The 14,107-nt window shown below is 39.4% G+C and overlaps 2 protein-coding genes across 3 annotated transcripts in view; one reads left to right on the plus strand and one right to left on the minus strand.

Annotated features, from left to right (window-relative positions):
- The window catches only part of LOC115561827 (uncharacterized), a 32,487-nt gene extending 18,618 nt beyond the window's left edge, over positions 1-13,869 (minus strand). Inside the window, exons 1-2 of one of the 2 annotated variants that reach the window (XM_089259183.1) lie at positions 13,667-13,869; positions 8,635-10,326 (exon numbers count right to left, since the gene is read on the minus strand). In XM_089259183.1, the coding sequence (XP_089115309.1) occupies positions 8,635-10,311 (1,677 nt within the window). In that variant the 5' untranslated portion in view covers positions 10,312-10,326; positions 13,667-13,869. The remainder of the gene's footprint in view (positions 1-8,634; positions 10,327-13,666) is intronic. The other variant, XM_089259189.1, reaches the window with a different exon arrangement.
- Ssk (smooth septate junction protein snakeskin) lies at positions 5,587-6,876 on the plus strand. The gene is made up of 3 exons (XM_018100564.3): positions 5,587-5,758; positions 6,116-6,312; positions 6,381-6,876. The coding sequence occupies exons 1-3, from the start codon at positions 5,708-5,710 to the stop codon at positions 6,619-6,621; spliced, it is 489 nt and encodes a 162-aa protein (XP_017956053.1). The 5' UTR covers positions 5,587-5,707; the 3' UTR covers positions 6,622-6,876.
- Positions 13,870-14,107: the final 238 nt, after the last annotated feature.

The following is a 14,107-nucleotide window of genomic DNA, read 5'->3' on the forward strand; positions in this document are numbered from 1 at the left end:
CAAGCATATGAAAGCAACAAAAGAAGTTTTTAGGTCTTAGCGAATCTAATATTGAATACTTTTGGCATTTTACTCGCTTCACAAGAGGAGTAAAAGGTTTGATTTCACATTCTTTGTTAATATCCCATAAACATGTATATTGTTTTATCGGCAAACACTTTGAAATTCTGAAATAAAACGTTTTGCATTGAAAATATATGCAAATCAGTGAATTTCGATTATTTCGCTTATATTTTGCGTGTCTTTTGCTCAAGATGCATGAAATATATGAAGGCTCTGTGTGGCTGCAGGCTCCCTGAGTGCCTCGCTCCCTGGCTCCCGGGCTGCCTTGCTGACCTTTCCAAGATGTGCGCTCGTAAAGATTCTCGTATGGCTGGCAGCAGCAGGAGGAGGAGCGTAGCGCGTGCCTGCTCATAAATATTTTTGTTCATTTTTTTCTTTTTTCTTTTTTTTTTTTTTGTGTGTTATTCTTTCATATATTTTTATTTTGTGCGCGCTGGTCGGCAGGTGCTTAGTTTTATTGCAGCCTGTCTACGCTTTCACCTTGCGAATCGAATTGAATTTCAGAGCATGAAGCCAAAACATCACTGGAGGCCACTTAAAGCGGCCGTCCAAGTCCACGCTGGCGGACTTAACTGCTGCCAAACGTAATTAGCATCTAAATGCATTGACGAGGCACGGACAGCAGCAGCAGCAGCAGAAGCAGGCGCTATACTATATAGGCTCATCGGGCGTCTAATGCATATTACAGCAGCCAGTGTGCCAGAGAGACATGTGCATGTATGTGTATGTGTACATGTGCGCGTATACATGTTTACATGGCTGTGTGCAGCGTGGATCGCGTGGGCTGCACCAATAAGTATGCTGCATAAAATGAAATTGGGTTATGCATATTTGAAAGGATTCGTACACCTTACTAGGGGACATGCATACATATATGGCAGAGGCAAGCATGCATATAAAGTACATTGTCATCGCCAGAGACATCGTCCTCGTCATGCACAGCAACAACAACAACAACAACTAATCTAGCTAAATCTCATCATTTAACAGCTCATTTATTAGCGAGCGTAATCGATATTATTTATCATATTTATGCCGGCATCGTACACTTTATACAATGACTAATCTCTTGCATGTGTATGTACTATCATAATAAGTAATAAATTATACCAGACTGAATTAAATGATCAAAGTGACCAAACAAGCGGCAGCCAAACCTACATCGTCCTTAATCAAATACGTTTGTATGTTGTTATGCATGCACATAAGTGGTAATGTATGTAGGTTGTCAATCCGGCTTTCCTTCCTGCCCTTGCCAGCGTGTGGGCCCACGGCTGCTGCTCCTCCTGCTGCTGCTGCTGCTGCTGCTGATTCTGATTCTGATTCATCCCGTCACTATTCACAACAAATCACTTTATCCACCCACTTGCATATGAATCGAGAAATCAGTTATTCCTGTTAATTGCATTAGGGTTTACGGCCGCCAATAACTACCATATTTGCATGGCCATCAGGTTGGGAGACAGATTCCGGAGGCATTGAAAGGTTTTTGATTTTGTTTTTGTTTTTTTTTTTTTTTTTTTATATTATTTATATAATTTCGTTACTCAGCGCGCTGCCTGCAGAACTGGTAATTCATTACATTTACACTTGTACATATAAGTATTACGCTGCACTTAGTTTTGTTTGTTTTTGGTTTTTATTTGCTTTACTTTCATTTCGTTATTTTTATTTTATTTTATTTTTTCTGCTGTTCCCCGCGCAAAAACAGCCACAACCACAACAACAACAGCACAAGCACCAACACCAACACCAACAACACAAAAACAGAACGTAATCGTTGTGCGAATGCAGAGAACTCGTAGTCCTAGGACGTAGGACGTGTCGTGGGTCGCGAAAGTCTTTTGGTTGTCCGCACAGCGCGACGTACCGCAACGAACTAAAGCGGCGGAGGACATATTGGTTCGTTTAAAGGACGAGGGCGACGAACATGGCATTGGTAGCGTGAAAGCTGAGAAAACACACACGCTTGATAAGGATAACGGCGTCCAAGGACATTCGAAGAGAACTCTCGCAGATTGCCTTTCAATTGACACGCATGCAACTCTCTCTTAACTGACTCGCCTGCCCCTGCCTCTAAGGGATGATTTGTGGTCGAAGACGCAAACATTTCAAGCATTTCACCTTCAATCTATGCGAGATTTTTGCACTGAATGACAAACTCTAGCCGAGACTACTCGGCCTGCAGATGCCCTGCAGGGCGAAACAACCTACTGCAGAGCTAGCACTTCTATATTTACTTCTCAATTCTATTTCAAATTATAATATAAAATTAATATTTCAATTAACTTGCCACTGAAGTATATGCTCGTTAAGCTCCTTCGTCAATTACTTTTCGAGCACACCTCGCCTGCTAGCAGCTAAGAGACTTTGAGCTCTCTCGCGCTCTCTTGCGCGCGCTCTTAACTTCGGGAGCTTTCGGCGAGCTTTCCGCGATAAGCCATTGGTAAACAAACGTTACGTTCATTCATGGAAACAGCAACAACGAATTTTGTCGTGCCCAGCGCGAAAATATAAACATTCCGACATACATACAAACAAGAACACATACATATATATGCACAAATATTTGTATATATACACACATGTGTGTTCACATATGTATGTAAGTATATGTTTGTATTTTTATATAGACGGCGATTTGCAGATTCGGCCGACTCAAAAGAAATAATCAAAATAAAATATGCTGAAAAGCTCAAACCACGGCGCCATGTGCCATTGGCTATGACTCATGGCGCTTGGCCCGACTTACCGTAAATCATGGCTCGCACTTTATAGAGCCCACGAATCAAATTATTAATGTGCAGCCACAACTTACGGGATGACAATTCTACATATGTAAATAATTCCAGCCATAACGAAACACTTTTTCTAAATTTTGACAATACTTCAAATTGATTGATCAAAATAAAAATATACATACGTATGCATATAAGAGCTGGTTTATATATATATAGTAGTGTCCATAGCCTCTATGGAGATCATTATAAATTCAAAGTTTATGCAAATATACATACATATGTATGTATATTAGCACAGATATTTATTTATACCTACATAAATATACAATACACATGTTTCCATGTTCGTCGGCCCACTACACATATGAGATGCCCCTGCATTTGTATTCATTTAGTCATTCAAATACTCGTTGTTGTGACACGCCTCGAAAGCTCTAAACGCCGCCTACTGCGCCAGCGCTTATTGTTATTCCTTGGTTGATTACGAGGGGCGTTTGAAAAACTTGCGCGTGGACAAATCCTTTAAGTTGAAACTACTTAGTTGACTTTAAAGATTGATTGACAAAGATCAGTAAAGAGTTAACTAATACGGAAAAGTCTAAGCCGCAATTGTGTAGAGCACATCAAAACTCTTCTCTTAGATTTAATGTTAAACAAAAGGCTTCAGAATTTCACTTTATTGTATGATTCAAGTTTATATACTATTAAAATAAGTCGAACAGCTCTGCATGCTGCACAGATGTGAGAGGAATCAGCAGATCATTTGTTATGTATTAGACGCTCAGATATTTGCCAGCAATCTACTGAGCTGCCCTCGTATGTGCCGGCTTTTACTGCACACTGTGGCAGCGGCACAAGCAACAATAACGACAACGACAATGCCGTGATTCATCGCAAAACTCAGCGAGACATATAAAATATATACATATATACTACACAGATACAATACAAGTATATATAGAAATACACATATATGTATGTATGTGCATGTATCCATATAAGATTCCAAAATTAAAGTCTCTGTTTGAAGTGCATGCATTCGAATAAGCGTGACCGGAGTTTGCCTCCGATTTTGCAGCTGCTAATTATGTGCGAGTGTAAAAATAAAACTTGGAGCAACCAACAGCAATTGAGATTGCAAAACTGGGACAGATCCTAACACCCAATCACTATTTAATGGTTATATCTAGGTGCTTAAAAGCAAACAAAAAAAAACTATTATCAATTATACGTAACCTAAGCATAATTTATATACATCTTTACATAATATATATCTTACATATAATCTCATATATAAGTATACTAAAAAGTTGAGGTCAAAGTTCATTGGTATAACTTGTATAGCAGAGCTCTACAGCTCCATGAGAGTATCAAAACGGCGGCACAGAGAAATAATCTGTTCTGGTTTTATTTATAGCAATAATACTGAAACGAGTTTCTAGAGCGCAGCTCGCTTTGTGTCCAAGGTTAATCGATTTGAAGGTCTGCAGTTGCCAAATATTATATTTATCAAAATGAGCTGAGAAAACAATGTGTTATCAATGGGCAACAAAGCGCTAAGTTTTGGGTTGCCTTTTGAATGTTGATTCCGGCAAATTTTCAAGATCAGACTGAGTTATATTAGTAGGCCTCAACATCTCATAAAGAAACTCACATACATATAATTATACAACATTATTAGTAATAATTAAAAAAAAAAATCATTTGCAGAACCATTAAAAATCATAAAAGCAGTGAATAATGAAAATTGATTTTTTTTATGCGCCTTAAAAAATTAAATATATTTTTGGGTGTTTTAATATGTTTAGAATTTCTTTTTTTTTAGTTAGTTAGTATGTCAGAATGGTTTAAGTAAACCTTATTCTATTTAAAAATCCGTTTACAATGATCCAGAGGATGATTTACTGTTATTGTCTTGACCAATTATTTTGTATGGCAGTATATACCAAATTTATTTTTATTGTTAAAATGTATTTTTAAAATTGAAAAATTATTAAATTCAATTATTTCGTATAAATTACAGGAAATACAACCAATCCAAAGAAACTTCTTTAAGAGTTATTCGTCTACAGTTTCTCAATTCTTTATTAGCGCTAAATATTTAAAAAGTAATTATTTATTTATTTATTTATTTTTTATTATTAATCTTATTTTTATTTATTTTTGTATTTTTTTATTGTAAGTTTAACTCTGCTCATTGATGGATAAAATTAAAATTCATTCATTGAGAAGAAGAGTACAATTAAACCGAGCTAATTTAAATTGAGCCTATAAACGAATTGCAATTGTTTGTTTTGCCTTTAATTTGAAAGCGCCTTTATAAGAAAATTTGGATTCAGTCGAATATGCTTACGCGAGCTGAAGAACAACTAAGCGCCGTCAATGATGACGTAATTAGCTTTATTTCCGGCGCACGGAATGACGAGCTTGTCGCTTTGTGGTTGACCATGATTAATACTTTCCGAGGTATATGGAGTATATAGTACAAATGCAGGAGTTACACTGCAAACAGAAATACAGAGAGAGAGAGAGAGAGAGAAAGAGAGGGATAGAGAGACAGAGAGACTAATAGGTCGACATAACGGAGTTTAGTGCGATAAGGCATGACAGTTCCAGTTGAGATAAGATAACGAGGCGAACCGGCGCATGCGTAGGCGCAACAGCAACGCATTCGGCATAGGTTTAAACGATTTCGAAACGCACCTGTTATCTGGTCGAGTTATCTTATCGGGGCACCTGAGCAACAGATTGCAAAAGCTACAAATTCTTGTCACTTGTTTCCAAGTTTCTATCTGCTATGTATTCAGTTGAGCAGCGACAACCAAACGAATACGAATCCAAATTCGAATAGAAAACGAATACAGTTCGAGTGTGTGAATATATAGAGAGGACAAACGATAAATATGGTATCTGTGGAAACAATTGGTTCGATTTTCATCAAAGCACTTAAGCTGGTAAGCCTTGAGTTCTATATTTAATAGAAACTAAGTCCTGGCCGCTCAGTGACGAATTTTTGCCCAGCTTGGCTTGGAAATATGTTGAGCAATGGACTAACTCTGCTGGCCTTATCGGTCTTATCTGTGCCTGCCTGGGGTGGGTTACTTATTCGTAATATTACTCATATATACGAAAAGCACAAAATTAAGTGCGGGTCGTGAGTGCGCAATAGGTCTGGCGAAAGCTCTATAGGGCGGGGCCAACGAAAGATCGTTACAGCGTCTGATTCATTAGCCATTGGAAATAGCAGCTAAGCCAAGCCAAGTTAATTATGAACATTTCATTTACATTCTATTGATACTCAATCTTTGCAGATCATCAATCTGGTGGTGATCTTCCTATATCGTTGGGGCGATGGCGGCGAGTTCCTGGGCATTGGCGGCACATGGAATCTGAACGAGGAGAAGAGCGCCGATGCGGAAATCGTGGCGTCCGGCGTGATGGTCGGCTTCTTAATATACACGGGGTGCCACACCATTGCCTACTTCTTTGGCACCACCAAGCACAAGGGGTAAGCACAGCTCTGAATCCTCTCTATCCGCTCGACCCACTCTGATTCATATTCCCTTGCCCATCCAGCGAACTGTGCGACACCATCATGAATGTGGTGGGCACCTTTATGTGGATCGCCGTGGGCGGTGTGGCGCTGCACTACTGGAAGGGCTACATGTCCGACGAGGGCTTCCTCTATGTCAACTCGGAGCGTCAGGTGGGCATCGCCATGGGCTCGCTGTGCGTCATAGAGGGCGCGCTGTATCTGCTGGACACCGTTCTGGCCTGCATACACTACTCCAAGGGCGACACTGACTACACGCAATGAGCAGGGAGCGAGAGTGAAGCGTCGCTGGAGCAACAGCCGAATAACTGACAACATATTTTTTCATTTTCTACCAAATTCAGTTAACTCTAAGTGCAAATTAGTTCGTAATCTACTTATCGAGCCACTCGTGTATGATTCGCTCGTTTAACGTTTTATCTTATTTACCCACTAGCAAACCATTTAGGTTTCGCTCCAACTACACACGTTGGCTAATACAAATTGCTAAGATCAATACAATGAAACAAACAAACAAACCACAATCGATTGTGTTCATATTTGAAAGGGATGTACGGCTCTAATGTACATATATATCACACAGAAAGCCTGGCTCACATATTGAGATTTGTGCTTTGTATTTGGCGTTCGGCTATTATAAATTCTAAACAGCTCGTGGTTGTGTTTTATAGGTCTTGTAACCTTCCCTGAACTAGCTCAGTTGCATCTTTAAGCGTCATTATTATTCAAAGCGTTGCCCGCTCGCCATAAAAAGCGAAATATTTTATTTTTTACCTGTACAGGTACATACTCGTATATATGTATATGAGCGTAAGTATATAAGCAAAGGGTTGTCTGTATACGGATCAAGGCTGTAAACAGGTTTTCAGCTAAGCCGCTTAGAATCCGCAAATCTAATGTATTTCTGAAGAAATCAAATCTATGAAACTGCCTTAAGCACTCAATTGAATAAGCTCCGTCTCCTGCTTATGGTTATTTCCAAAAGAATTTCTCTAAATCTGGCTAATGCAGAATGCTCCACATAGTCTTTATATCTGAGTTTTTCGATACTATGGGGCTCTATATCAAAATATGCAGCGAATGACCAAGCTGATTCCTAGCAACCGCCAAAGGGTGCTGGGATATCAATAAAAAGCCTAAAGATGACGTTACTATGACTAATTGAGATTTGTGTGCTTACATTGGAAAGCTTATAAATAGATAAGCTTTGCGATGTTTTCTTATTCATATGTTCGATAGGATTATAGGAAGTTTGGAATCGTACTTGGTACATTTTGATATTACTCTTGTTTGAAAAAGTCGGATATGAATCATAGGGCTAATACTAATGGTGATCACGGACAATCGGTTGTTGATGATGATGAAATAGATGTTGCTGACGAAAATGAACATGATGATAATGATGATCTAATTAACAAGATCATTATTATCGAAATTTGAGTATCAACAGCTCAACTCAAATCATCATCATTACAATTATTAATACCATTTATTACATTATTATTGATATATTTCATTTTAAATACTTAATTACAAATATTTAAAAGTTTTACCAGGCACAGCACTACACTACGACTGACTAATAGGAGGTCAGGGATGCGACTGAGCAAACGTTATCGTTGCTTCACCCTTTTATAGGTGACAACTCCACTCTGAATGGAGCCTATTACTCTCTACTCTTTATTGAGTAAATTTTTATGCACACGGCCGAAGGGAAACATTTTATTGGTTCTATACAATTTCCGTCTTGCTGTTCGTCTGCTTGCCCGTTTGAATCTGAGCTCTTTTACCGCGATTGAAGGTAGACGCTCAAAATGTAGACTACTTCCATTGACAACCTAACATCGAAATTTTATGGTAGAGCATAGCAAATGGGGTAAATCTGTATCTATTAGGGTCTAGTTGAAAATTCAAATTTTAACGAATACGTTATACATATACATAGTATATATTCTAAATTTCAAGCCTCTTAAATAAACGCGTTTCTGAGATTTCGCGATTGGCTTTGGCTTTGGTAAATTCTATTTTTAAAATCAACTAAAAGCCTGATCAGTTTAAAACGGGGAGTATCGTAGATTTCGACTCAACAACTTTTATAAATCTCTAATTAAAGCAACTAGCTACAACTTTTCCTGAAATGCAATAATGGTATATGAAATATATAGATATATTCTTAAGCCTAGACACTATAACTATAATCAGGGCAAAAACTATATATAATAATAGATTTACCATATATGTATATACATGGTAATAATAAGAGGAATAAGAACTCACCTGTATTTTGGGCTTCCCGCGCCCGTCCACCGCGTCCCGCTGTTGCTTGAAGCTGTTGGCTCTCGCGACACTCTGGGCGCAGAGCGCACAGCGCCGATTCGCAGAGCCATCCTCCAGGTTGAGGGCGTCGAAGAGCATTGGCTGGTCCTGAATGAAGGAGTTGCGCGAACGCTGATTGAGCAGCTCCAGGGTGCGTGAGTCGAGGCTTTCGCGATAGACATTGTGAACTCTGTCCAGGTTGTGCTCGAAGTCCGTATCCAGGTTAAAGGAGCTCTGGCTGCTGTTGCGCGTCGAGGCGGACTGCTGGCGCGCGAGCGCCGAGCTGCTGCTTCGCTTGCGTCGCATCACCACTGTCTTCGGCGTGCTCTCCACGGAAGAGGAGCCCACGAAGGAGGGCGTACGCGGCAAGGGCAGACTGACAGTTCCAGCTCCAGCTGCACTCCCACTTAGTTCGCCCAGGGGCGAGGGTGAGCTGAACTGTGAGTGGTGGGGATGGCTGGCGGTTGTGGTCAATGGCGATTGGAGCGTGTGGACGGGGGGCATCTGCTGCTCGGCTAGACTCATGATGGACTGCTGGCGCTCCAGCTGCTTCTCATAGCCATTGAACTTGTCGTAGTCAATGAATGACATATTGGCGTAGCTGACCATGTTGTCAATTGCTTGCAGCGATTGCAGCGAGGCGCTCCACTTGGGATTCAGCTTGTCTTTTTTGTCTTTCTTTTCCTTTTTCTCTGGCTTCTCCGTCAGTCCAATCAGCGTGCTCTTGAACGACGCGATGAGCGTGCTGGAGCGACGTTTCTGAAAGTTAAGCTGAGGATTGAAGTTGCTTTCGGCAGGTGTCAGGGATATAAGCGATGGCTTGCGCTGCATGGATGCCTCCGCGGAGTCCTCGACGGGTGTGGAGGTCAGTGCCTGTGTGGACTGCCGTCGAGCTGGCGTATTTATTGAGCTGGAGGTCTCCGCACGGCGTCGCAATATGGGCGAACAGCTGGTGTTGGTTGCACCGTCCTCGGCCAGCGAATTCTTGCGCGGCGACGCTGGCATCATTGGATCTCCCGACTTCTCCGCCTCCTCCGAGAGCTGCTCCAGCTGCGGCTCAATAAAACTGCGCCGATTCGGACGTCGAAGCAATATCATTGAACGACTTCGCGTGAACGTGAACGGCGTTTTGCCCGCCTCATCTTTGGACTCGTCGCTGCGCGCCAGATTCTCCTTGCTGCCCGTGAAGTTGTTAAAGAATTTGGACATCTTCATCCGAAAGCTATGCGTACGCTCCATCTTGGGCACTGAATCCACCTGTGACATTGTGGCACGTCGCTCTGCATCGTACTGTTCCTTAAACATTTGCGTAATGTTTGGTGTCGCTGCAGCTGTTGTTCCACTCATCGATTGCGCATTGTTGTTCTTGTGCACCATGTTGTTGTTGTTGCTGCAATTGTTGTTGTTGTAGTTATTGTTGTTGTTGGTGCTGCTGCGATTATTGGCCTTTGAATCGTTGGGCTTGAGTTTTGCATTCGTGGCAGCCTTACAGATCCCGTTCTTATTACTATTTATGGTTGGCTGTTGCTGCTGTTGTTGCTGTTGTTGCAGCTGTTGCTTCTGTTGCTGCTTTTTGTTTGTCTTTTGTAACTTCTTTTGTCCCTTCGCGGCGCTCTTCGCCTCTTTGCTGGAATTCATTTTGCAGCCAATTAACTGGAAAAGACAAAAAGAGAGTTAGACAGAAATATAAATGCACGATAGGTAAGTATATTAATAGCACAATGTAACTCCACTCTCTCGCTCTTGCTGTTACTCTTTCTTTCTCTCTCTCTCTCTCTCTCTCTCTCTCTCTCTCTCTCTCTCTCTCTCTCTCTCTCTCTCTCTCTCTCTCTCTCTCTCTCTCGCTTTCTTAAGTGCCTTTGCAATGATATCTGTTTTTGCCGTGAGCTTTCCTACATATAAATCGGCATTCTAGTAGTGTGTTCATAGAGCGCCTAAAGCGAATATGGATAATGATATCTCATTCTGTGACTTGTCTAATCTATTGCTTGGCTAATAGCCCACGCAACACTTTAAAATATACCCTGTAGCTAAAAGCAAACGGATAGATCATACTAATAATGCAAATAATGTGTAAAGGATACAAATATTTAACATTATCTTTTGACAGGAACATGTCCTCTTAAAGGATATCTTAATCCTAAATTCAACTATTAAGTTAAAAAATATATTTTAATATACATATTTATATCACATCCATTCAAATTGTCAGTGCGTTCTACTGAGTGTTAACTGTATTTAACCTTACGTATAACAAAATCAACTTATTTGAGCTGACTGAATTTCATTAAATGTAATTTTACGATGGCGGGTTGAGAGTTTATGATTCGCCGTCTTTCTTCTGATATGATGCATCAATGCCCATTCCATTTGTCACTATCAAAGGGGAAGTTGGCGACAAATCAGCTTCGGTTTATTGATAAGGCACCAGAATACACTGAAGCGTAACTCTTCGCATGAACTAAAATGTCGTAATGCATGCCAGATTTCTCTTCTCTCCCATTCTCTTGCAATCTGTATTTCGCTGTACATGGACGTTGTATTGGAAACAGAACGACATATCCGAATATCGAGGTTATACCCCGAAGGATCGTTGCATTTTTAGCCACAGTTTTTAGTCACCGAAAGTAATAATGAGAGCTTCCAATGGACGTGTCGCAGTTGAGAAACATTCGCGATATCAGTTTGGCCAACGGGTCGACAACAATGTCAAACGACGCAAAAATTGCTATGGAGTATGGAGCTACGGACACCACCAACAACACAAAGAGCCACACTCTTATCTGAAACAATTCGGTTTTTTTATACCCCCTCACAGCAAAGCTCAAAAACAACAGTTAACAATTTGATAAGATTTCAAAAAGTCACACACAAATTCACTTGTCTGCGTGCTTCGCAATGTGCCATTTCAGTTAACTGGTTAGAGTTCGAAAATGACATAAAACTAATGAAATACTATAAATAATCTATAATAATAATAATCTGTGTATATACAGTTAAGTACATATACATATACTCTGTGCAAAGTCTTTTCTATCAAGATCAAGATCATCCATCATATAACTACATAAGGAGAAATAAATGAGAGATAGAGACTAGGTAGACATAAGAGGTAGGATAGGTCTTTGAATTGAGCGGTATATAATTTCCTTTCCACTCTCTCCCTCTTTTCTCTTTTACTATATCTGTTAGTTTTCAGTTGAAATGATGTACATATATTTATATATAATTATTGATATACTATAATACTAAAGTTAGTGGATATTAACTATATTATACATATTTGCATATTATATTTACAATTATTATATCAGTTCGAATAAAAAAACCAAAGAAAGTACATCTTTCACATTTTCTCTCCACATGCATCTGATATATTATTGCATAGATCCGTATAAGTATTGTATTACAACTTGCTGTGTATATTGATCTTATTCGAAAACCAGTTTGCGGTTTCAATTAGCGACGCGTTGTGGCTGTTGTTGTTGTTATTATTATTATTGTTATTGTTATTGTTGTCGACACAAGATATTGACACTGACTGACTTGATGAGTATTCATTTAAAATTTTTCCTAATGACACTCACTACGAAGAGGTACAAAGGTATTTCAAGCTTAATAAAGCTTTTTTGAGCATTCAAAATGTATATTTATAATAATTTGTTCATGCCTTAAAATGGGAATAGATATTATGATTTTTTATCTATGATTAGAATAACCTAAAATTAATTGACTCATTTCAAGACGGGCATGCATTCCATGTTATTTATATTCATTATTTACATTCACTTTTAAATTGATTTCAAGCAAATTGAAAAGAAGGCACTATTTTCTTTTTATTTATATTCATTATTTCAATCATTAAATATCTCCCGGTCTACAGAAACATCCGTTTAAGAAGGCAATCACAGTTTATACTGTACTTGCGGTCGCATATGTATATTTATTTCGCATTCCCTATGTGCTAAAAAAGAGATTTAAGAACTCTCTTATCGTCTTTTAAATCCACTTTGAGTTCATTTTAAGTAAGTCTGTGTGTGTGCCTGTACACATGTACATATATGTACATATATCTTTTTCATTTTGTTATTGTTTCTTGTGTGTTTTAATTCAGCTGCTTTAACAGTTCATTTGTTTATATTTTGTATTAACATTCGCATATAACTGCGACACAGCCCAAAAAAAAAAAAAAAAAAAATGAAACAAAAACAAAAATTGCTCTTGAAACTTAATGTAAGTACGTATATATGTGTGAATGTACGCATGTAAATATGTATGTACGTACATGTGTGCGCGCGTGCATGTGTTCGTTTAGCTAGCTTGGGATCTTTGTCAAGTGCGCGGCGCAGATGTAAACAAAGTCACGCATACAATTCAGTTAGTATACTAATACATTTTAGTAATAGTTCATATTTGTGGGCATATGTACATTCCGTGCCATTATGTACATAGTATCTATGTATGTAAGCATTTATGTTTTCTTCAGGGCTTTGAGTGCTATGCACACAATATTGCGTGGCCACTTGCGCAACTTGACAACCAGCTGACAGTCTAGCGTGTACTCTTGCGCTCTCTTTTGTGCTCTTGAACGCAAACTTTTGCGGCCACTCACGCTCTCTGTCTCTCTCTCTCCCGACGCGGCAACGTAAGCACGCTCAAATACTCAACTCGTTTTCGTTCGTTATTTATGTATGTAATTATGTGCTTCCATACAAACGTATGGATATACTATGTACGTACATGTACCATAATGCTCAGCGCACTGGTCTTTTAAACATTAACATTATATTAGAATTAATAATTTAATAGTGTGGGAAATCACATGCATATGTTCGCATTTATAAGTATATATGTACATACATATGTATGTGTATTTGCAGCTGTGTTTATATTTGTCATCACTTGTTTGCCGGTTTCCTGCACACAAGTTGCACACATTGTCGCTAAATTTTCTTTTTTCCTTGTATTTTTTAAATTCGTTATTTTCACTTACCAACCGGCTTAATGTCACAGTCAGTTTTGTATTTTAGATTCATTTATCATATATGGCACCTTCATTTACACTATGCCAGTTGCGAAAATAAAGGAGACACTTTGGCACGATGCGAATTTTCTGTGAACGGCGCGCTACAACGCTACTAACGAACACCGCGCGCGCGGGTGACTAGCGGTTAACTGATCGACAGGCGACTTCACAGCTGGAAGCATGCTGAACAAGGTGACGCACTGCGCATGTCCGTTCCTCGTCTCACTCTATGAGCGAAACACATTGACTCGTGTGACGTTTCGCTCTCTGACTGCTTCAGCTACTCTAGCTACAGACGCTTAAGAGCGTGTAAGCTGCAATGTGTGTGTATTTATGTGCACCAGTGCAAGCAAATCAACAGAGTGACTATGTAGGTACAGGGTATTTCTTAGTCCGAGCTCAATCGCA

Source organism: Drosophila navojoa, chromosome 4 (assembly GCF_054131105.1).
Source record: "Drosophila navojoa isolate 15081-1374.11 chromosome 4, UAZ_NAV_1.0, whole genome shotgun sequence".
Classification (NCBI taxonomy): Eukaryota; Metazoa; Arthropoda; class Insecta; order Diptera; family Drosophilidae; genus Drosophila; species Drosophila navojoa.

Coding starts and splice junctions, on each gene's coding strand:
- Ssk (XM_018100564.3), top strand. CDS start 5,708: ATGGTATCTGTGGAAACAATTGGTTCGATTTTCATCAAAGCACTTAAG. Junction 5,759..6,115: donor TCATCAAAGCACTTAAGCTG/GTAAGCCTTGAG, acceptor CAATCTTTGCAG/ATCATCAATCTGGTGGTGAT. Junction 6,313..6,380: donor GGCACCACCAAGCACAAGGG/GTAAGCACAGCT, acceptor TTGCCCATCCAG/CGAACTGTGCGACACCATCA.